Source organism: Pocillopora damicornis, chromosome 12, assembly GCF_964200805.1.
Source record: "Pocillopora damicornis chromosome 12, jaPocDami1.2, whole genome shotgun sequence".
Lineage (NCBI taxonomy): Eukaryota > Metazoa > Cnidaria > Anthozoa > Scleractinia > Pocilloporidae > Pocillopora > Pocillopora damicornis.
Genome location: NC_142681.1, coordinates 4,097,892 through 4,119,781, shown reverse-complemented (window position 1 = coordinate 4,119,781; position 21,890 = coordinate 4,097,892). Strand labels below are relative to the sequence as shown.

At 37.1% G+C, this 21,890-nt stretch overlaps 2 protein-coding genes across 7 annotated transcripts in view; one reads left to right on the top strand and one right to left on the bottom strand.

Moving 5' to 3' along the window:
• The window catches only part of LOC113685277 (uncharacterized), an 18,911-nt gene extending 13,794 nt beyond the window's left edge, over positions 1-5,117 (top strand). The window contains exons 17-21 of one of the 6 annotated variants that reach the window (XM_089190146.1): positions 38-605; positions 1,925-2,142; positions 2,757-2,870; positions 3,343-3,443; positions 3,805-5,117. In XM_089190146.1, coding sequence (XP_089046272.1) covers positions 38-605; positions 1,925-2,142; positions 2,757-2,870; positions 3,343-3,441 — 999 coding nt within the window. In that variant the 3' untranslated portion in view covers positions 3,442-3,443; positions 3,805-5,117. Of the gene's footprint in view, positions 1-37; positions 753-1,924; positions 2,143-2,756; positions 2,871-3,342; positions 3,444-3,568 lie in introns of all 6 variants that reach the window. The other 5 variants (XM_089190147.1, XM_089190148.1, XM_089190144.1 and 2 more) reach the window with 5 other exon arrangements.
• Positions 5,118-13,334: 8,217 nt separating this feature from the next.
• Positions 13,335-21,266, bottom strand: LOC113686061 (peroxisomal membrane protein PEX13). The gene is made up of 5 exons (XM_027203656.2): positions 20,912-21,266; positions 18,926-18,982; positions 17,838-18,389; positions 17,126-17,313; positions 13,335-14,294 (listed from the first exon to the last, which is right to left on the bottom strand). The coding sequence occupies exons 1-5, from the start codon at positions 21,165-21,167 to the stop codon at positions 14,028-14,030; spliced, it is 1,320 nt and encodes a 439-aa protein (XP_027059457.2). The 5' UTR covers positions 21,168-21,266; the 3' UTR covers positions 13,335-14,027.
• Positions 21,267-21,890: the final 624 nt, after the last annotated feature.

Here is a 21,890-nt window from a genome sequence, read left to right as displayed (position 1 = left end):
CAATTAATTACATCCTGAAAACTTCTTTTTTTCACAGGGTCCTGACCCTTCTGCAAGGACAAACACATGGGGTGGTGGAAAAAAGGATAATGTATCCTACACCCGAACACACACCAGTGCAACTTTACCCAACCGAGGAGCAAGAAAAGGCTTTGATAGCAACATGATGCCTGATGAGGACAGGAGACGCAGTGCTGAGGATTTGTTGGAGAACAATGGACAGGAGAGGGGCCAAAGACAAGGAAAAGTACCTCTGGTGAATAGGGATGAACTGATGAGGTACTACTCACCTGGGTCAAGTGACGCTCTGCGCACTGAACCCGCCCAACATGAGATCAAGAGATCACTGAAAGATGACCTCAACTTGCAGCACGAGCAAGGCGAGGGTGGCTTTGTTCGGGAGAGCATCCGAAGAAACGAAGGCTTCATTGCAAAGCAGACCGTGCGGAACGACCTGGAAAGCGCTCCACCCGAGATCACCACCAAGACCATGATCATCGATAATGACAGAGACCCGAAAGTGTATCGTCAGAACAGAGCTCCGGAGGTAGAGACGCACTCGTTTTTGATTGGACGGAACGATGGACAGCCAGGAGTTAAACAAGGTACTCCCTATCGCTTTAGTGACATCACCCAGGATGGTTCTCCTGAGCCATATTCACCACATTCAAGACATTACAATGTGCCCAGCGTCACCACACAGAGAGTTGTGTATGACCAAAATGGACCTCCTATTAGTCCACCTTCGAGTGGTTAGTAATTGATTCCCAATCAATTTCAGTATTTCAGTAACTGCGCACCTACCCCTCCCCTAACCCATAAACTACGCACCTAACTCAACGTTAACCCTTGACTTATCTGCAGTTGACTTTTGTTGGGTTAGGGGAGGGTTAGGTGTGCAGTTGCTCAGGGACCGACATCGATCCAAGTTCCCTTCGAGTGCAGTTTATAAAACCGCAGTAACACTAGTGATTGCTTCTCGACAAATGAACTTCTCATGGGACATTCAGTTACAACAACCTTTGCGCGTGTGTAAGACAAAGTTACGAAGGAGTAGAATTTACATGGAAAAGAATTTTCCTTCAACCTCACTACAAATTCCCCATCAGGTCTCCCAATTTAGTCATTTAACTCAATCAAGTTTCGTTTTCAAGATAACTGCTTTCTCCTTTATTGGTATCCTCTTTTTTTTTTTTTAAAGGCTTGTCATTTTGCTTTCAAACGGATTCTTTCCACGGAAAAGCTGTGTCATAGTCTTCGCTGCTTAGGGAAATTTTCGAGAGAAATTCTGTCATTGAGAACTTGTTAGTTTAATGCCGTTTTAGTGTTTTTTAATTTACCCCAAAGATAGAAATTTTCAAGCTATTTTGAGCCACTGCATGATTCTGGTATTGGTTGGAGAACATTGCATTGAAAACACGGACGAGCTCTCAGCGTTTTTATCTGCTGAGAAACGAAAATTCGGAAAAACTGGTGAAAGAACCCTGCAAATTAAAGGTGCCTGTTTGAGATCTAACCGCACACTTGTCCAGAAATTATCACAATCAGTTTTTTTTTTCTTATCATATTTAATCCATGACATTTTTCTTTTACTTCGCTCACAATAGTCAAGTTGATCTCTGCTTGCGAACATTTCCCGCACTAGTTATGACATTTGCTCAAAAGTTTTGGAGATTGATGACGTATATCACATTTCAGCTAAATGAGACTTTACATGTAAGTCTTCTTCGGAGCCGTTCTTTGGAAAGTAACTCAACCCTCTCGTTAAAAGAAGTTTCAAAGAGGGGAATGTTGCGTGACATTCCAAAGAACAGGTCCGAAAGAGACTGAGCAGGTTGGTCATAGCCAAAGCCGTTCTCTTGCTTTTACCAAGAATGTCACGTCATTCTGTCTTTTAATTTAATTTACGACTTCCTCTCAACAGGAACCCAAGATGGCGGCACGGTGATTACTCGCACCATAATGATGGGTGGTGCAGAGCCAACTAGAACAGAGACTATTCGTCAGACGACCATGCCTACAGAGATAATTCAAAAGACAATCACCATCGAGGGTGATGGAAACCAGCTGACTGCCGAGGAGCTGAAGGACATCATAGCTAAACATGCAGGAGACATTGGAAGCAGTGAAGTAGTTACCACTGTAAGTCGTGACTATGCCATGGCCATCATGTTGATGGATGTGAGATAGAGAAGCACAAAAATTGGGACCCTAAGCCAAAACAAGAAATAGGACTGTTAGGGATAGAGGAGTATCTAGCATCAGGCTTGCAGTATAGCATTTTCGTTTCTATCTACGTTCACTCTTCCAGCGTGTTATGTTTACTACAGTTTTCTGTGGCCACCCTCCCAAAGGTCCCTGTTGCTTGGTGGTAGGACGACTGAATCACTAACCTTATGGATACTGTTTAGACTCCAGCTACACTCAAAATGTTCATGTTTTGATGATGATAATATAAATTGAAAAAAAATTCCGCATTTTCCATGCAACACGAACGCAAATTACAAATGGCGCGCGCACGCTTTCAAAATATCGCCTCTCTTGACTTTCTGTGTTGCTCTTTCAAGTACATTATTACCAAGTAATAACATGAATTCCGATGCAGTTTGGGATAAAGACACTTTGAGATCTTTTGAAAGATTTACTCATGCTTATTTACACCAAATTGTACTGGAAGTGATGTTGTTACTTCGTCCTTAGACGAGTACGAGCTTCGAATAACTCTTTTACATACGAAATGTCTCATTCCTTTTTAGACTTACACAACCAAGGTTCAAGAAGTGAAGCAAACGAAGACAATAACAGAAACAATGAGGGTTGTGGATGATGAAGGGAACATCATCAAAACTGGTGACCCTGATACTGATGCTGTAAGTGATCGGCTCACCACCATTACCATGGTGGCACCAGTCAACTCTCTTGTTGGTCGAACTGTTGTAACTTTTGTCTTAAACAGAAGAAAGTTTGAGCCCACGGTAGATTGATTGAAGGTTGCTAAGTAATTCAGTGGCGTACGTTTACAACGTAGTGTACGTGCGATTGGTTGAACCGTAAAACTCTGGATTATGAACAAGAAGATTTCCTAGTATTCGGTTAACGTACTAAATATTTCATGAATTTTTTTGCAAGAAGTGGGACGGTGTTTAGACGAAGGCGCTTTTTTTCCTTCACTGTAGTTGCTAAATGACAAATGAATTGTATTTATGTAATTTTCCGTATATTTGTTTGTTTTTCTATTTATTTATTTTTCGACGGAATAGTTTGGTTCCCAACCTAATCTCTGCAAAAGATTAAGAAGTCAAAGTATTGTACTCATTGCTCTTGCATTGAAATCCTGTGTAGGCAATTTGGGAGGCCATCCAGCGAGCTAAGGAAGAGAACCCTAACGCTAAAATAACCGAGGTTGTTATAACCAGGACTGATGAAGAAAGCCAAGCGTAAAGGTAAAGTTATTTTGTTATTTTTAAGCGATTTTCTTTCAACTTCCCGAGTTTTAATGTTTTATTGATTATTCTCTCTAGCTGCATAACGCTGTTGATAATTTTAGTTCTCTTCTGACATTTGACAGTGATTTGAACTGGATCTTGTTTGTTTACACACTTGCTGCTGTGCTTGAACCTTGATTGGCTTATGTCTTTTTGTTCCGCTGTGGCGATTGGTTCTCCTGCTGATGATATGTTCGTGTTATCCTTCCAATTTGAATGTAGACATTCCTTTGTCATGTCAATCCTATGGTTTTTTTTATCTCAAATTCAGTCGTCTTTGAAACTTTCTTGATTTTGATGTACGATTTACCATCCGCAGCAGTTAAAACCCACGGAGCCCTTAAGGAATTGCAGTCGGCCAAGCCGACAAGTAGAGGATGAACGCTGCTTCCCTAAAGTGTTACAAACTCGTAAAGGATATACTATAAAAGTTAAGGATGTAAAATCAGTGGTGTTGGAATATTGAAGAGCCCATAGTGGTACAGTTTAAAACAAGTCTGGGTTGTTGAAGGTGTTGAAGTAGAGAAGTAAATCGTTCAATGGGTTGGTTGGTTTGCTTGTTTGTTTGTTTGTTTTTCTTTTAAGAGATAAGTGGTTAAGCGCTGTAGAAGAATTTTATTATAAATGTGTTTTTAATTTTAGGAAAAGGTGTATGTGCACGTCGTTATTTGGTAGTTAGCTTTTTCAGATGATTAACCGTACACGAAGCCCGTTGCCAGTTCATCCAATGAAAGAATTTCATTTAAGGCGAAATGTTACGCAAGTTTTATTTCGACTTTCACGCATGCAGATATAAAATTTGTTTGGGGAAGACCTTATCGTTACAAAAGTAACAAACTCTGATAAGCACTAGGTATATTATCTTCTTATTATCATTGTTTCTATTTTTTAAAATGCCCCAAATCATTCAACATCCAAGGGATTTTGAAACTAACTCGATTCAAACACATTAAATTATAGTATTTTAAGATTGCTTTAAGTTGGAATTCCTGCTTTTAGTTTTGTAATAATCTAACCATTTTCTAAATAAGATGAATTGGGGTCGTGTCATGCGGAAGCTTCCCACGGTATGTTTTGTTTCCAATTAATAGCTTTAGGTGTTCGCTTCCCATAGTTTCGAGCTTTTATCTAAGATGGTGGAAGATTAAAGATGTATCATTCGCGGTACTTAGCTCTATAATTTTAATCTTTTATCTAAGATGGTTGAAGACTAAATGATGTATCATGAGATCATAAGATGATAAGATGTATCATTCGTGGTACCTAGCTCAGCAACGTTTTAAAATCATGATTTTTACGAGTGAATCCCTTCTTTCGTATGAATGTGGGCTTTGCTCAATCGGGGCACGTTGAGAACGCTTCTGCTGAAATGATTCGTGAACTTTGTATTCGATAGTACACCTCAACGAGATAGCTTCAAAACTGCTTTGCAGTTATTATAGCTCCCAAAACGGGAAGCGTGTGCATTTGCCATGTATGAGGTTCACATTTTAGATACGTTTATTTAATGGAATAATTACTTTTAATTAACGCTGTTACAACGACTCTGTTGAAGTTGATAAGTTGTAGGCATCTTACATGACCGTGTAAGCGTCCTCTCGTTGGGTGGCTTTTAATAAACTTCGTTATATAAATTTTCTGGTCTCATGGCACATTTTGATACAGTGCTTTCAGGGTAACGATCATAAGTATTGAACATACTGGGGATTTGAGCCCATGGTCTTCCATCGTAATCCCCTCTCCCTTTTGACACAAGGTATCTTTTACAACTCCAACACACCCCCCCCTCCCCCCCCCTTCACCTCTACACAGGAGATCCATGGTACCTGACACAGCCACACACTCCCTGCACAGGAAATCCATGGTTTCTACTCTAACCCCACCACCCTGACGTGTTTCGATTGATTGACGTGGCAAAAGAAAATAATTATTTCAGCGACCGATCATAATTGAGAAGAGTTTTACAAAGAGCCCATAAATTGGGGAAGACTGCGGGAGAGTGCGAGTTACCGAGTCATGATAGGTCTCATTGTTGCATCTGATTGGTTGAGAGGATGGGAAGGATTTTCAAAATAATCACAGAGCGTAGTGAAATAGAAACTAATTCAGTTCCAAGCTACTTTAGACTTATACAAAATTTTCTTTAAGTAAGCATTACTGCATTTTTCAACAGTAAAAGAAATGAATTATTTCTCATATGAACTTCGTACGTCAACTCGCTTTTACTTTGGTATATTTCTGGAGTTGATCTTAGCAGTCCATAGTCCATTTGTGATGCATAAACTAAGAATTTGCTCTGGCTTGCTGACGAGTTCCCGCTACCTGATGGGTGGAGCATCTTACCGCAGAAGCAGTCCCGACTACAGTTCAAATACTATCAGGGGGAACTTATCAGCTGTTTTATTTATCAACTTTTCGTGGTTACTGGTCTTTAAAAGCCAGCACTATAACGCTATCGTATGTGAGTGTGGGTGAGTAAGTAAGCTAAGCCTGCGACTGTCACGTTAGGATTTACTCTACTTTAATTTGCTCTCCTTTCATGGCAAGTTCCCAGCAGCTCGGTGGGTAGAGCATTGTACCGCGAAAGAGGTCCCAGTCGGGATGGAGATCCTGTTCCGGGGAGCTTGCCGTATTTCTTTTTTTCATTATTCATTTTGTAAGCTTTTTTTCTGATGATTTGTTGGTTTTCCCATTTTATACCACGCTTATAAATAGTCTGGAATGTCTTTCAATTGTATACTCGTCTTTTTACTTCATTACGTCAGCGAATGTTTCTTTCCTTAATGGCAAGTTCACCCTTTTTCTACACTCTTAAATTCAGGAAATTTATCTAAACACTTCGGAGTTTGAACATTATTTAATCAAACAACAAAGTTCGTGTAGTTATGTCATTTTAGAGTCAAAACACTTTTTCAATGAAATTTTGTACACTTGTTCCTTCCAGTACGTACTCCACTTGTTACATAAAATCTTAAAATTTATTCTTCAATCATGGCAAGTTCCCCGCAGCTCAGTGGGTAGAGCATTGTACCGCGAAAGCGGTCCGAGTCAGGATGGAGATCCTGTACCGGGGAACTTGCCGTTTTTTTTTCCTTTTGTTTGATTTCTTTTTTAATTTTTTTTCGATGATTTGATGGTTTTCCTATTTTATACGAAGGTTATAGAGTCCGTAATGTGTTTTTAAACTCATTTTCTCACTTCATTACATTAGCGAAGGTTTCTTCCAATTATTGGTAAGTTTACCCTTTTCCTAAACTCTTACATTCAGGACATGCATCGAAACGCTGCTCAATTGGAACATTATTATATCAAACAAAGACGTTTTTGTAGTAATGTCTTTTTAGAATCAAAACACTATTTCCTCAGAATCTTAGTGCACTTGTTCCTTGCAACACGTATTCTTTTTGTTATATATAATCTTAATATTTACTTATTAATCATGGCAAGTTCCCCGCAGCTCAGTGAGTAGAGCATTGGACCGCGAATGCGGTCTCAGTCAGGATAGAGATCCTGACCAGGGGAACTTGCCGTTTTTTGTTTCTTCGTTTGTTTTTTTGTTTCTTTTTAAATATTTTCCTTTTTTCGATGATCTGTTGGTTTTTGTATTTTATACAAAGCCCATAATTACTTTGAAATGTCTTTTTATACTCGTCTTTTCACTTCATTTCATTAACGAACTTTTTATTCCACTTATGGGCAAGTTTACCCGTTTCTTACACTCTTAAATTGAGGACATGCATCTAAACGCCACTGAATTCGAGCATTATTAAACTGTTAAATAGTATAGTTTGCGTTAAATGGTATCTTAGATCCAAATAACACTTTTTCCTTAGAGTGTTTGCGCACTCGAACCCTGCAGTACGCAATCCACTTGTTACCCGGTAAAACTTAAAAGTTCCCCGCAGCGCAGTGGGTTGAACATTCTCCAGTCAGATGCTAACCCTATCAAGGAGGACTTGCCGCTTGTTTGCTTTAATTTTTTTTAACCTTATTTTTTTTGGGATGATTTGTTTCTTTTCTCATTTTACACCCAACTTTTATACAGTCTGGAATGTCTTGTATAACGTTTTTTCATTTACGCACATCAGCCATGGTTTTTTTTTTATCACTTATTGACAAGTTAATCCTTCTCCTACACTCTAAATTGAGGACATGCAACTGAACGCTACTGAATTTAGACATTATTAAAGTGGCAAATAGCAGTGAATGCGTTACAATGTCATCTTATAATCAAAACACTTTTTCTCAGAATGTTTGTGCAGTTGATCCTTGCAGTTAATCCACTTGTTACCTATGAACTTAAAATTTGCTTTTTCGGCAGGTTTCCCTCAGCTCAGTAGGTAGAGCATAGAGCTGCAAAAACGGTCTTAGTCAGGATGGAGATACTATTCGGAGAACTTGTCGTTATTTTTGTTTGATTTCTTTTTAATCTTTTTTTATGTTTTTCTTTCCCCACTTAATAGCCAACTTATAAATAGTCTTGAATGTCTTCACGGTATACAGGTCCTTTGATTTTACTACAGCAGCGAATGTTTTTTATTTTTTTATTTTCGAGTACTTATTGGCGGGTTTTCCCTTTTCCCACATCAAAAACTTGAGGATATGCAACCTAACACGACTGAATTTGAACACTGTTAATAAAAGAAAGCTGTGAGAGTTTTCTATGATAATGTCTTGTTAGAGTAAAAACGCTTCTTCCTTAAAAGGTTAGTGCACTTGTTCCTTGCAGTAGGCACTCCTCTTGTTAAATGTAATCTTAAAATATCTTCTTTCAGGGCAAGTTCCCCGCAGCTCAGTGGGTAGAGTATTGTACCGCGAAAGCGGTCCCAGTCAGGATGGAGATCCTGTTCCGGGGAACTTGCCGTTTTATTGTTTGCTCTTTCTTTTTTAACCTTTTTTTTTTCGGTGATGTTTCATTTTTCTTTTTTCAGCCAGCTGATAAATAATCTGGATTGTCTTTGTTTGACGGTCTGTTCATTTTTTTTTTCCACTCAGTGGGTAGTTAACCGTTTTCGCTCACTCATCACTGACGCCGTTTCAATTTTAGCGAAGGAATGAAATCATTTTATCATTTATATTATTATTTCATTTTATATCTTGGTTAGAAAGAGTATTTAATTCAAAAATTTTGGAAATGCTAAAGAAATTGAGCTGAAGAATGAGTAACACGTGATATGTCCCTTTCTTTATGAACGGGAGTTTCTCATTGGCTCCTTTAGGGGCGTGTGAATAGAATTTGCGTCATATTCGTGATGTATGCATCTGTGATTGTTCTGTTTTCGTATTCAATATTCATAGCAGATTGTAAAGTTTTCTCAAACCAAACAGGTCTTGGACGGGTGAGGACGTGTTACTTTAACGACGTGCCTAGAGTACATGCATGGTTTTAGAATTGGACTCTTGCTTGAAAGACGTTTGAAGGTGAGCATTATGTTGCTCTTTCAAAATTTCTGGTCTAATTATCTTCCCCTCAGTGTAGAAGTTAGAAACAACTATTGAATGAGCGAGTGCGCTTTCGGTTCACATCATGTTGCGCCTCCGAGTCGAGTCATTCGTATTCATGCCAAAGTAGAAGAAACTTAATTTAGCCTTGGGTTAACAGAAATAGTGTTACCTTTCGAAGGAAATTACACATAGTAAGTTACATTTCGAACAAAATTACGGCAATAGCATGCGGTAAGACTCGAGAAGAACGCAGGCGAGTGCGTTTGAAGTTTGAGGTAAAGGAACCTCTAAACGCGTAGAGGAATCGTGGCATGAACCTTTCGATCACGAAACTTCGTGTTGCAACTGAGAACATCGTTGATGCGTCTCCAATCCATCCATTGAACTTCAATGTTGACATACCTTGCCTCTTTCACACTCATTGACGATTGCTCAGAAGTTTTATCAATTTGCCACCGAACTAAATATTGTTTTGCTTATTCCTATTGACAGAATGACTGAAAAAATGAAGAATACAACAGACAAGAAAGTACAAGAGGACAAACTGGATTCAATGCATGAAAAAGAAACTCTAAAAAGATAAGAACGTTAAAGTTGTTGTACTGTGCTAATGTGAATGGTGGCTGCCAACAGTTTGTTGTATTATCAAAAGGCTATTGTGAAAAACAAATAGGTGTCGAGCAGGAGTAGAAATTTCGCTTTAAAGATTTACCTGAAGCGATGGCAGCCACCCATGTGGGTGGAATTTTTTAGTGTGGCACTCCAACGCAATGATATTTCAAAGACAAAAATAGATCTAAACACGAGCAGCGATTACCCTATTATGGTAGAGGAACAAAAAATAATTAAAACTCTCTGGGAAAATTTTCACCACATTTGGTTGTGAACGCATATTTTATTGATTTGATTTTCTACAATTGTTTATTTTGAAAACATGTTAGATTTTTTGACTGGTGAATTAGCCAGAATTTTCTAGAGACAATGGTCAGTGTCACCATAAAAGATTCCCACATAATCCTTGTAAACGTTTTGCAAAGGGTAAGAGAACAATGGCAAGCAAACGTACCTTGTAAAATTTTTAGAAGTTTTGTTTCATTTGCGACAAAAAAATTAGCTATTTACTCACCTCTCGCGGCTAAATGATACTATGTTAACAATGCATATACCACCGTTGACATGACTCGTGTGAAGACATTTTTCAGTTTCTCATTGACTGTTGACAAAAACCAACGTATATCGACAAAGTGCTTGACGAATCGGCCTACAAATCGACATCTTGCAAAAAGTTAGGACTGTTGCGACTACTGGGGACGATCGCAAGTAGTTTAAAACGCATCAGAAATTTATTGGAAGAAAGAAAATGACTTGACTTGACGAGACGAAACGAAACACACGCCGATGTTTTAAAATTCTGAAACGGATGTCACCTCAATTGCTAAGACAACATTAAGTAAAATAAACAGAAACCAGCGAACAGAAGAGACATTTGGCAATTCTTAACGACTGACTTAACGGGGTCGGCCAGGGTTTTTGGGTATTCGGTATTCAGGGGCGTTTTAAATCGGGTATACGGTATATTGCAGCTTAAATATAGGTATTCAGTATATCACTTTCTTTGAATTTCAGGTATAAAGTATTCAAAGCTTCGATTATTTTTGGGTATATTTGGAGGAATTTGGGGTATTTTGGGGTATTTTGTCGATTTTTTTTCGGGTATATTGGTATTCCACTACCCCCCCTGGCCGACCCTGACTTAAGAAAGCAGTCTGTCTAGGATATAAAGAGACGTCCACATAGATCTAAGAACCTACAAAAAGACTTACAATGACAGCTCTTCCCTTTCACTTTGTCTCGAACCATTGACTATATAAAGCAACTTGCAAAAAAGGGGGAAAAACAATTTGACCGTTTTGGAATAACATCTTGATCGCAGTGAGCGAGAGTTTCATTACGAAAATTGTCAGTGACTGTCAGCTTCAAAAAAATGCCTTGGATATTTCCTTTAGTCAAAGAGAGAAAAACGTGAAGAATAAAGTTGTTTGATGGCTTAAGTATTTTTCTTTTGGTCTGCACTACTCGTTTCAAACTTTAGTCGTTGAATATCCCATTGCTCGCAAAATATTTCAACTTTATACCCTTCTTTGAAACCAACCTCGTTCCCAGGGCCTTTTCCCTTAGCTGGGGAAAAGGCCCTGGGAACGAGGTTGCTTTGAACCAGTCATTGGGTTTTATGGAACTCTATGTTATGTACAAAGACCTCTTTCAGCCTTCTTTTAATGCAACACAGGACTTTAAGGAAGTTCGGGTAATTTATTTGTGAAAAACAAAAAATATCTTGAGCAAAATCTTTTCATATTATGCAAAGATACCTGGAGCCAAGCAATCATCTGATTGTCTGAATCATTGCGACCAAAAAGAACAAAAAACTGCAAACTTGTCCCAAAGGAGAGAAATATTTCACGATCATCTTAGTTTTAGAAAAAGTTTATTTGGTTACAAATATCAATCAGTTTACGTTAAATTCGTCCTGTGTAAGAAAGGAAATAAATTAGACGGCTGAAAAAGATCTTGTAAGAGGCAACATTGCAAGCTTTTAGGATTTTGTCAATTAAATTAGAATAAGGAGACGTTGAAACACGCCAATTTATAATACACTAGCTTGCCATGCTGCTTATTGTTAAAGTAGTATGTGTAGATATATATCCTCTTGTGCAAAAAAAAAAAAAAAAAAAAAAAATCAGACACCAAAATTTGTCGGATAGATTTGTTGCTAAAAAGGACCTTTTGATAATTTGCGTTAAAATTTTTGGCACAAGGTGATGTTCACAAATATTTTGGCGGAAAAATAAGGGAAGCCATTTTCAATTTTTTGTCGAAAATGTTGCTAGGGGAAACTCTGTGCAAATTGATCCAAATTTTCCCGCCAAAAGTCTTAGTACGTATTTCAACGAATTTTTTTCTGATGGAAAATTACTTAATTGATTGAAGGATTTAGAGACAAAACACTTTTATTACTTATTGATTGTATGAAATAATTTAAGAAGGAAAATAAAAATCACACTAGAACATTGTTGAGTTTGATTTTATTTGATAACAACAATATATAAATATGAGTAATAAAGTCTTTAACACACTTTTTTTTAAAAAAAACGGCGCATGCGTATTTTGGGCGCCTGTATTTTTTCTAAGTCTTTTGGCGGGAAAATTACGCCTTTTTAACAAGGTGTTACTTACAGAATAAAAAAAATGTAAAAACCGGCGCATGCGTAGTTAAGGCGCCCGTATTTTTCTAAGTTTTTTGGTGGGAAAATTTTTGACAGGGATATAGAAAGAAAAAAAATTGATAAATAAAAATTACAAGCTTACGAACTTACAAAAGAATTCAGTCAAAGCAAGACTAATGTACGAGGTAAGTCCAAATTTGATTTAGAAACACCAGCGGATACATCAGTTTCCTTCCAAAGATTGAAATGGAGTGCCTATTAATTTTCCCTCTCAAAGATAAGCGAAGGTACACAAGTAACGCTACTACTGGCTTTGAAATAAATAAATGCTATGTTAATAAAATCTTACATCAACGTATTTCTTGCTTTTCTCTGATTACGTTCCTGAGCAATGTGACAAAGGTGAGCAAATCACGGAACTCGTCGAAAGCATGTGTTTCAAACATTTAGCGATACATGCCGACAATTGCCTTCTTTCAGCGTTGGACTTTTTAGTTAATCAAAATGAGTTCGATTGTAAAAGTTCCTTTATTTTCTCATGCTAAGGTACTCAATCACAGTACTGTCCTAAACGGTAGCTGAGCTTCCCACAACCGAACAAAGTTTCAGTACCACACACAAGTGAGAGAAAATCATGAATGATAATGAGGAAATATTTACAATTCAGATGGTTAGCGGGCCATCTTTGACCGCGAGGGATCGCGGGAAAACCAGTACTGGGTATAATATCAGTAAAAAAAGCTACATTTCTTTTCTGTTTCTGAAGCTTTTACATTTTAGAAATGTTCAAGGATTTCAAAAGAGAAAAAAAAATCAAGAAAGAAAAATAGAAAAATCATTCCTTTTACAAGATAAATTGCAAAAGAAATTATAGAAAAGAGCTCTGAAAAAATTCAGGCTTGAATGGAAAGCGACTCTGTGCTCCCCCCCTCCCTTCCTGATTCAAAATGGACGCTGCAACCAACTGAGCTACGATGTCATATATTACCAGCGACGTAAATGTTGCTGTTCCTTCCCTCAAAGGAATCTGATCACAATTAAATAAAATAAATCATTATTGGTGCGTCCGACCGATTACGATTCATCTTTTATTAAGTCTTCTGACCAGCCAGGTAATTCGGTCACACTGCTAAAAGAAGATTTGAAAACATCGTGACTACTAACACCTTTCACAAAGTAATTCTTTGGAATGAAGTTTATTGATTGTATTGTGATTATTACCATTACACAAATAACGTCGAAGATTTGCATGGAGACTTTCCTTCACAAAATCAGAAGAGACAATGGCTCGTACAATGGAACTCCTGGTTCATTATAAAATGAATATTTTGACCCTTTAACTCCTAAGATCCAATAAGTAACTCTCCTTTCTCACTGCCCTACCTTTCCTTGTGAATCGCAGAGGAGAATTTGAATTAGTCACTTCAGACCACATTTGTAAAGGCCCAACCAAGTTTGAAAAATATCTAATCATTTTTAAAGCTTTCTCGCTTGTTTTTTGGTTTTTTTTTTTTTTTTTTTCGGGAGAGTGCATGACAGAAGTCTTGTGTAGCAGTCTATAACTTATTTATGTATTTGTTATTGACCAATCAGGAAAGAGATGTTTTGTTAAGCATTCAATAACTCTGTCTATGCTTACTGCCTAAGCATTGGATGATTGTGAGGATCAGCTCCCTTATACCAACTGTTTGCCACCCGTCACCTGCCTGTCAGCCAACAGTTTGCTTAAAACTGTCGGCCAAAAGTTGGTCCACTGTCAATCAACAGTTGCAGACGGTATGTTGACTGTTGGCCAACCGCTGAACTTCATTTTGGGAATCAACTTGAATCAATGAAAAAAATCTAATGAAGACAAAGCATCAAACTAAAGGCACTAAACTTGTTCTTCAACAAAATTTTGAAAATCAGTCTCTGAAAGGCCATCGTCTACAAGAGTTCTTTCGTTCAATGAATCTTCAGTAAGCAAGTCCTGAGATGGAAGGAAACTACTACCATCTGTCCTCTCTACTATTTGATCATATTCATTATCCATTTTATCATCAAATGTCCTACTTTGATCTGCTTGAGAAGTCTCTGATTCTTCAGTTTTCTCCTCCTGGGAGTCTTTTAGTTCCTTCTTTGCACGACGCAGACCCAGAATCTGTTTGTTTACAAAAGAGACATAGTAGGTTTATATAGAGCAGTTTTTACACAAGTGTTTAACAGTTAAATAACTGTGGATACGTGAAAATCATAAATGTGAACTGCAGATAAAGAAGTGAACATGAAAACAATCCTTGCCATAATGAACACTACTTACGCAGTAGTGAAAAAACAAAAAACACCTGAAAAATAAGGTAGAACACTGCACTGGTATCAAAGAGGTCATGGGTTCAAATCCCATGCAGCCCTAAATTTTTTCAGGCCTAATTTTCACTACTGCTTTAGTAGTGTTCATTTCTGCACAGACTGTTTTCATATTCACCTGTTTACAGTTAACTGGATTTGTATTGGCTTTGTGTCACTTCAATCTACAATTGGTCCAGTAAAACTTGTGCAACTCACTCTATTCATTGGATACAGTTCTGAACCCTTTGACTCCTAAGAGTGACTAACTAATTTCTCCTTACAATATCCCCCCTGAATCAAACATGAAAGTCATGAGAACAGAGGAGAGGAGATGATCACCAACTGATTGTGAAACAAATTCTCCTTGTCAGCCTCTTTGGAAATGTATAGAGAGCAGTATGGAGAATATACATACTGATGTTAGGGTGTGAAGGGTTTGCCTAGTTCCATTTGAACGTCATGTTTTCCTGCCTTTCCAACAGTTTGCTTTTGGTATTGTTAATTCTTATCATCTCTTTGTGGTGTTTTCTTTTGTTTGCTCTCCAAAACAAGAATAATGCAACCCACTGCACACTTATAACGGTTTACGGTCAACTCGCCGACGGACCAACTCGCCGACACCAACTCGCCGACGTATAAAATCGAGTAGAGACGTCGGCGAGTTGGTCGTCAATCCAATACAACTTATTAGAAGCTAAACATACAGAAAATTAAACGATATTTAGTAAAAAAACATTGGACATTGGTGAACATCAAACAGAAGCTTAAACATCGGTGAACATTGGTGAACATCACCAATGACTATAACAGCTTAAGACGCGAACGAGTTGTGTGACAACAACACCGTAAAAACTCATCATGTCAATCGCTCAGTTTTTTTCACGAAAACTTGGCTTTCTAGACAAGATCTTTAGTAAAAAGCAATTCTTTTTATTTGAAACAAAGTTTATAAGGATCTTAAGGCGAATAAAGCGAAGTAAACCTCACCAACGACTCTAACAGCTTCAGACGCAAACGAGTTATTGTGTGACAACAACACCGTAAAGACTCATCATGTCAATCGCTCAGTTTTTTTTTAACGAAAACTTGGCTTTCTAGACAAGATCTTTAGTAAAAAGCGTTTCTTTTTATTTGCAACAAAGTTTATAAGGATCTTAAGGCGAATAAAGCGAAGTAAACCTCACCAACGACTCTAACAGCTTCAGACGCGAACGAGTTGTGTGACAACAACACCGTAAAAACTCATCATGTCAATCGCTCAGTTTTTTTCACGAAAACTTGGCTTTCTAGACAAGATCTTTAGTAAAAAGCAATTCTTTTTATTTGAAACAAAGTTTATAAGGATCTTAAGGCGAATAAAGCTAAGTAAACCTCACCAATGACTCTAACAGCTTCAGACGCGAACGAGTTATTGTGTGACAACAACACCGTTAAGACTCATCATGTCAATCGCTCAGTTTTTTTAACGAAAACTTGGCTTTCTAGACAAGATCTTTAGTAAAAAGCATTTCTTTTTATTTGCAACAAAGTTTATAAGGATCTTAAGGCGAATGAAGCGAAGTAAACCTCACCAACGACTCTAACAGCTTCAGACGCGAACGAGTTGTGTGACAACAACACCGTAAAAACTCATCATGTCAATCGCTCAGTTTTTTTCACGAAAACTTGGCTTTCTAGACAAGATCTTTAGTAAAAAGCAATTCTTTTTATTTGAAACAAAGTTTATAAGGATCTTAAGGCGAACAAAGCTAAGTAAACCTCACCACTGACTCTAACAGCTTCAGACGCGAACGAGTTATTGTGTGACAACCATAGCAACCACGCGGAACGACATGTTTTTTTTTTAACTTTAAAGAAAGATTTTTTCGAGAACGTTTGATTTACGATAAAAACGATAAAATTCTATTTATTATAAAGATCAGATGAACATGTGAAAGTAATGTATATCATGCAATTACTCTGCTCTTGTAGGTCCGTTTAATCTCGACATCGATTTCAATAATTGGGCCGCTGTTCTTTCACCATTTTCATATTTCTCCCATAATCCAAACACCTTACTCTGTAATTGCCTAATAAAAAGAAATGCTTTTTACTAAAGATCTTGTCTAGAAAGCCAAGTTTTCGTGAAAAAAACTGAGCGATTGACATGATGAGTTTTTACGGTGTTGTTGCCACACAATAACTCGTTCGCGTCTGAAGCTGTTAGAGTCGTTGGTGAGGTTTACTTCGCTTTATTCGCCTTAAGATCCTTATAAACTTTGTTGCAAATAAAAATAATTGCATTTTACTAAAGATCTTGACTAGAAAGCCAAGTTTTCGTTAAAAAATCTGAGCGATTGACGAGATGAGTCTTTACGGTGTTATTGTCGCACAATAACTCGTTCGTTATAGTCATTGGTGATGTTCACCAATGTTCACCGATGTTTAAGCTTCTGTTTGATGTTCACCAATGTTCGCCAGTGTTTTTTTACTAAATATCGTTTACTTCTCTGTATGTTTAACTTCTAATAAGTTGGATTGGATTGACGACCAACTCGCCGACGTCTCTACTCGATTTTATACGTCGGCGAGTTGGCGTCGGCGAGTTGGTCCGTCGGCGAGTTGACTGGTTACCCTTATAACAAGAAATAGCTGACTACAAACCTTAACATAATTAGCAGGTACAATTCCCTCACTGCTGCCATCAAGACTACCCAAGAGCCAACCTCTAATGCGTGGCTGCTTTCCCTTGGGAGCAAGTCGAAGAATGTCACCAGCACGGAATGACAACTCCTCATCATTTTCACCATCAAAATCATACTCTGCTCTTGCAATAACATGGTCTCCCTCTCCTGCGATCAATGAACTACGTATTACTTCTCACATAAATATTTAGGTGAAAGGGAAAAAGAAGGATGAAAGAATCACCTCCACAAGGACTTGTGGAGGTAAGTTTTCTAGCTTTAGGGTGAAAATTATAGATCAAAAAATGATAAGTGAAGTCAAGATGTGATTCTAGGTAAGGTAACGGTGTTTGTTAATGGGAAAGATCCTGAACTCTATTCCTCTACCCTTACATGAGTGAGGGTACTGACAGCTTTTCTTGAAGAAGCAGCAAAGCAACTAGCTATCTCATGCTTTGTAGGTAACAGTAATTAGCTACAGTAGGTGGCTTCTAAGCTTACACTGGGCTAATGCTAAACCCTGTTTCACTTTTGAAATAATTAGGTCTCCAAGTCAGCAGAAGACTGGGGGTTAATTTGCCAAAGTACTTTGAAAGTTACTCTCTGTAGTTTTGGGGTGTAATGGGAATACAAGATATCAAATCATGTTGTATCTAAATCCCCTGCCCAAGTCAGCTAAGCATAAGCAGTACCTGTCTTCCAGTCTTTGGTTTTACTCTCATCATTAAGCAGAGACTGTAGTAACTTCCATATAATCAGTGGTGTACCGAGCACAACTCCAAAGAAGAGCAAAATGGGCCATGATCTTGGCTTTCTGGAGTCACCTTTTTCACTTGAAGATATAACAGCAGTTTCTGCACTGTTCCAAAGTTCTTCTTCAAAACCCTGGCTTACACCGAATAAAGCTTTGATCTTTCTAAAAACATATCTTATGACCTTGAACAGAGTAAATGCACCAAGCACGCTGACTAGATGAGCCCGTAGTCTACTGAAATGATCTGCCATGCTTAAAACAGCATGAAATGTGTTATGCATAGCAAAGTGAGTTGATTCCAACATCATGGCAACAGATCCAAATGCCTGCACAATAGATTCAATTGACTGAAAAGCTGCTCGGCTACTTTCCTCTGCCTGGCTTACAAAAGAACTTGTTCCTGATTGGTTCATGGCATTACCATAACGATTCATGCCAAATCCATATCCACCATAACCCCCATAACCACCTCCATACATTCCTCCATAACCTACACATTCCAGAAAAGGAAGATATATGACTTACAAACATAATATCAATGTCATCACTTATAAACCCATAAAAATTATTTCCTTCCTCAGTATGTACCCTCATGCTGAAGTGGTTTAAGTAGAAAATTAATAGATTTGGCCTTGCAAAATTTATGGATTGTGGATTTTTGCAAAAAGTTGATTGGATTCCCAGCTTAAAAAAATATAGTGGATCCCCAATAAATTGAAAACTTTGGTCTAGAATACCTTTCTGACTTTGTTTGCAAGTTTGCTCTGTGAGCAGAACTGTTTGGCATTACCTACATTTTTTGGTATTTGCCATTTGGAGAAAGTTAACAAACATTTCTTTAATTATAGATCTTTATGGCTTTGCAACTGAATGCTATCTATTCCTCTTTCCTTTAATTTATACACCATTATCACCTGAAAAACCAAAATTAATGAGCATCTTCCTCCCTCCTCAACTTCATTACAGTGGAATGTCAGTCAGTAAAACTGTATTTCTAACATGTTTCTTTATCCTTTCTATACTCACCTCCCATTCCCCCTCCATACATGCCACTGTAACCTCCATACATACTTCCACCATAACCTGAAACACAGATAATTCAACCCTATTATCCAGCAAGGTACAATGAACTTTGCTAATTACACTTAAGAGATCAATAAATACATGAAGTCTTAACCCTTTACCTCCCACAAGTGATAAACATGAAACTTCTCTCTAAAATATCCATACATTATCCAGCAAACAGGTGATGACAATACTCAAACTTATCAGGTAGAAGTTGTTACCTTGATCAAACACCAAACTCTCCTTGCTTATTTACAAGGAATTGTGTTAAAGCTGGAGGGGAAAATTAACGATCAGATCTTGAGAATTAAAGGGATAACTACACCATGCCTTTCTCTATTCCTGTTTTGCTTTGCATTGTGTTTTCTTTTTTTCTTGTGCGTATTTTTTAAGGAACTTCTTTACTAGTAATTCCTAGAAACCTAGTATAACATGGATGAAGATAAACAGTAATAATATTAACAATAAAAAAAAAAGAGGTAAAATGAATGTTATGTATCATACAAAGCCAAAATATGTTCTCAGTAATTAATGGCCTATATAAAAAAATGTTACTAATTTTGTTAAGGGTCATGAAACAAAGGAAAAATCTCCTGTGGTGAATTGCACCCCAACTTCTCCTTGATCTTACACTCCTGGGCTGGTTGTTTGCAAGGCAGTTAGCGAAATCCAGGATAAAAAGTTTAACTTGTCATTGATTTCTCTTGAAATAAAGCATATAGTAGAGCTTACATTTCGAGAAGTTTTAGCTCAGCATTAAATGAAACTAAAGGAAACAATATAAACACTTGAAACTGCTTCCAGAGTGACAAAACTAAATGAAAAATTATTAACTAACCCTTGCTTAGTTCATTCTTGTTTGAACAACCCCAGCCCTGAAATTCTATGAGCAGCTTATCAAGACCATCTTTAATTACCAATCACCAAACATAATTCCCATTCAATTTACTGCAATGTTTTTACTGCTTTTACTTAATTCAGTCTAAATGGTAATATAGTCACTTGAATACTACTTCTTCAATGTTAATAAACTAACAAAGACATTTCATCTTTTTGGCACTGGAAGTCAAAACAATTGCTCAAGAAAATCTTCTACGGTGAATGGCAGAAACAGCACTCTTTGGGAATGATACAATATAGTGGACAAGAGACACTAAATACTGTTTCAGTTTTGTAATAAGAACAGGTCATGATGCTCTACTCTTCTTTAACAAGACCAAAGAGACATGTCTGTCTATTTAGTATGTATGAGCTAGTTCATTATTTCCTCTATTGTGGACTGGTCATTGTTTATTTGGGTTCTTTGTTTTCTTCTGGTTTTTCTTCGTATTTAGAGTTAAATAACAGCAAACATCCTTGTTTAAGCATTTCTGGCTCAAAAGACTGGATATATATATATATATATATATATAATATATCATTAAACCCCTGAAGAGTGAAGCGATTCACGAAACAGGCTTGTCGGGAAATGTAGTTACGTCCTTTTTTCCTCTCATAATATTTATATATATATATATATATTTTAACAACTGATTGTACACTAAATGACATTCAATTCATAAATTTTAATCAAAGCTGTGCTATTAAAATAATAAATGGGAGCCTAGAGGCTCTCCTTTTTAGAATTCTAAGGTTTCTGTTGTTATCATGCATATTTGACCGTTGTTATTTAAATTTAATTTTGTTTCACAGGAATTATTAATTTAATTTATCCTTTTGTTATTCAAGCTCTTTTTTTTTAATTAGCAAATATATATGTATTTTGTTCTCTTTCCTATGTTGTAACGGTTTTTGTGTGAGCGGAATAAAGGTTGTAAATTCAACAGTTTCCAGCTGTTAAATATTTTTAGAAGAAAGCTACAAAAGGCACCTCACCGAAGAGCACAACCTGTAATAATTTGCTATGTGAAAAATAGAAAAACAAAACAAAGCAAACAAAGAAATTACCATATCTCGACCCTCCATACATCATACTACTAGTGGACCTCTGTGTTTGAGGTCGTGGCGGTAAAGGAGGTACTTTTGCCACAGAAGTACCATTGCTTGTGGAAGAGTCCATTTTGCTTGGATTGAATGAACTTCGCAGAGCACTCGGTCTTGGACCAGATGCCCCTATTGGAGGTCGAGATGGCGAATCAAACGCAACAGAACTTGACCTGGCATTTGTTCCTACTCCTTCCCAAGGTTTTGGAGGAGCAGACATCCCAGAAAATTGAACTAAACTCCGAAAATGTTGGCGTTAAGAAGCCATTACACGTTACGAAACAAAATGGCGACATACGTAAAACGTAAACTAGTACCCAGTGTCCGAACGTTTATATGTAAATCAGGAGTAAACAGACAAAAGGAGCTGAGATCGGACATTAGCATAGAGTATCTATGATTACATCACAAACACGCAAATACTGAATTGACTCGAATTTATAAGATATTAATAAGAAAAATTTTCCCTCACTGAGAACTGAGAGAGAAACCTAAAATTTATGCATGCATATATATTTCCCAGTCTCAAAATAAATATTTTAACAGTTACCACTAAAAAAACACTATTTATTGCTTCTAGATTAATGATTATGAACAGCCAGCTAAGTTTACGCTTTAGTGGAGGAATTTTGTTTTTGATGTTTACAGTAGCTTTTTGTCATCGAGGAAATACAGAGAAACAATCGTGATGATTTTCATATCTTATAAGTATATCCATTAGAAATAATAATAATAATAATAATAATAGTTTAGAAACTTATATAAAGCATGCTACATGACATAATGGTCCTATGTGCTTTGCAAAAAAATATAAAACAAGTAAAATTAGTGGATAAAATATGATAAACACTAAAATCACTTTAAAAAATTACAAGAATCAAATGGTATAAAATCTAGGACTAGAATCATTCAAAAACTAAAATGGCTTAAAAATACAATAAGA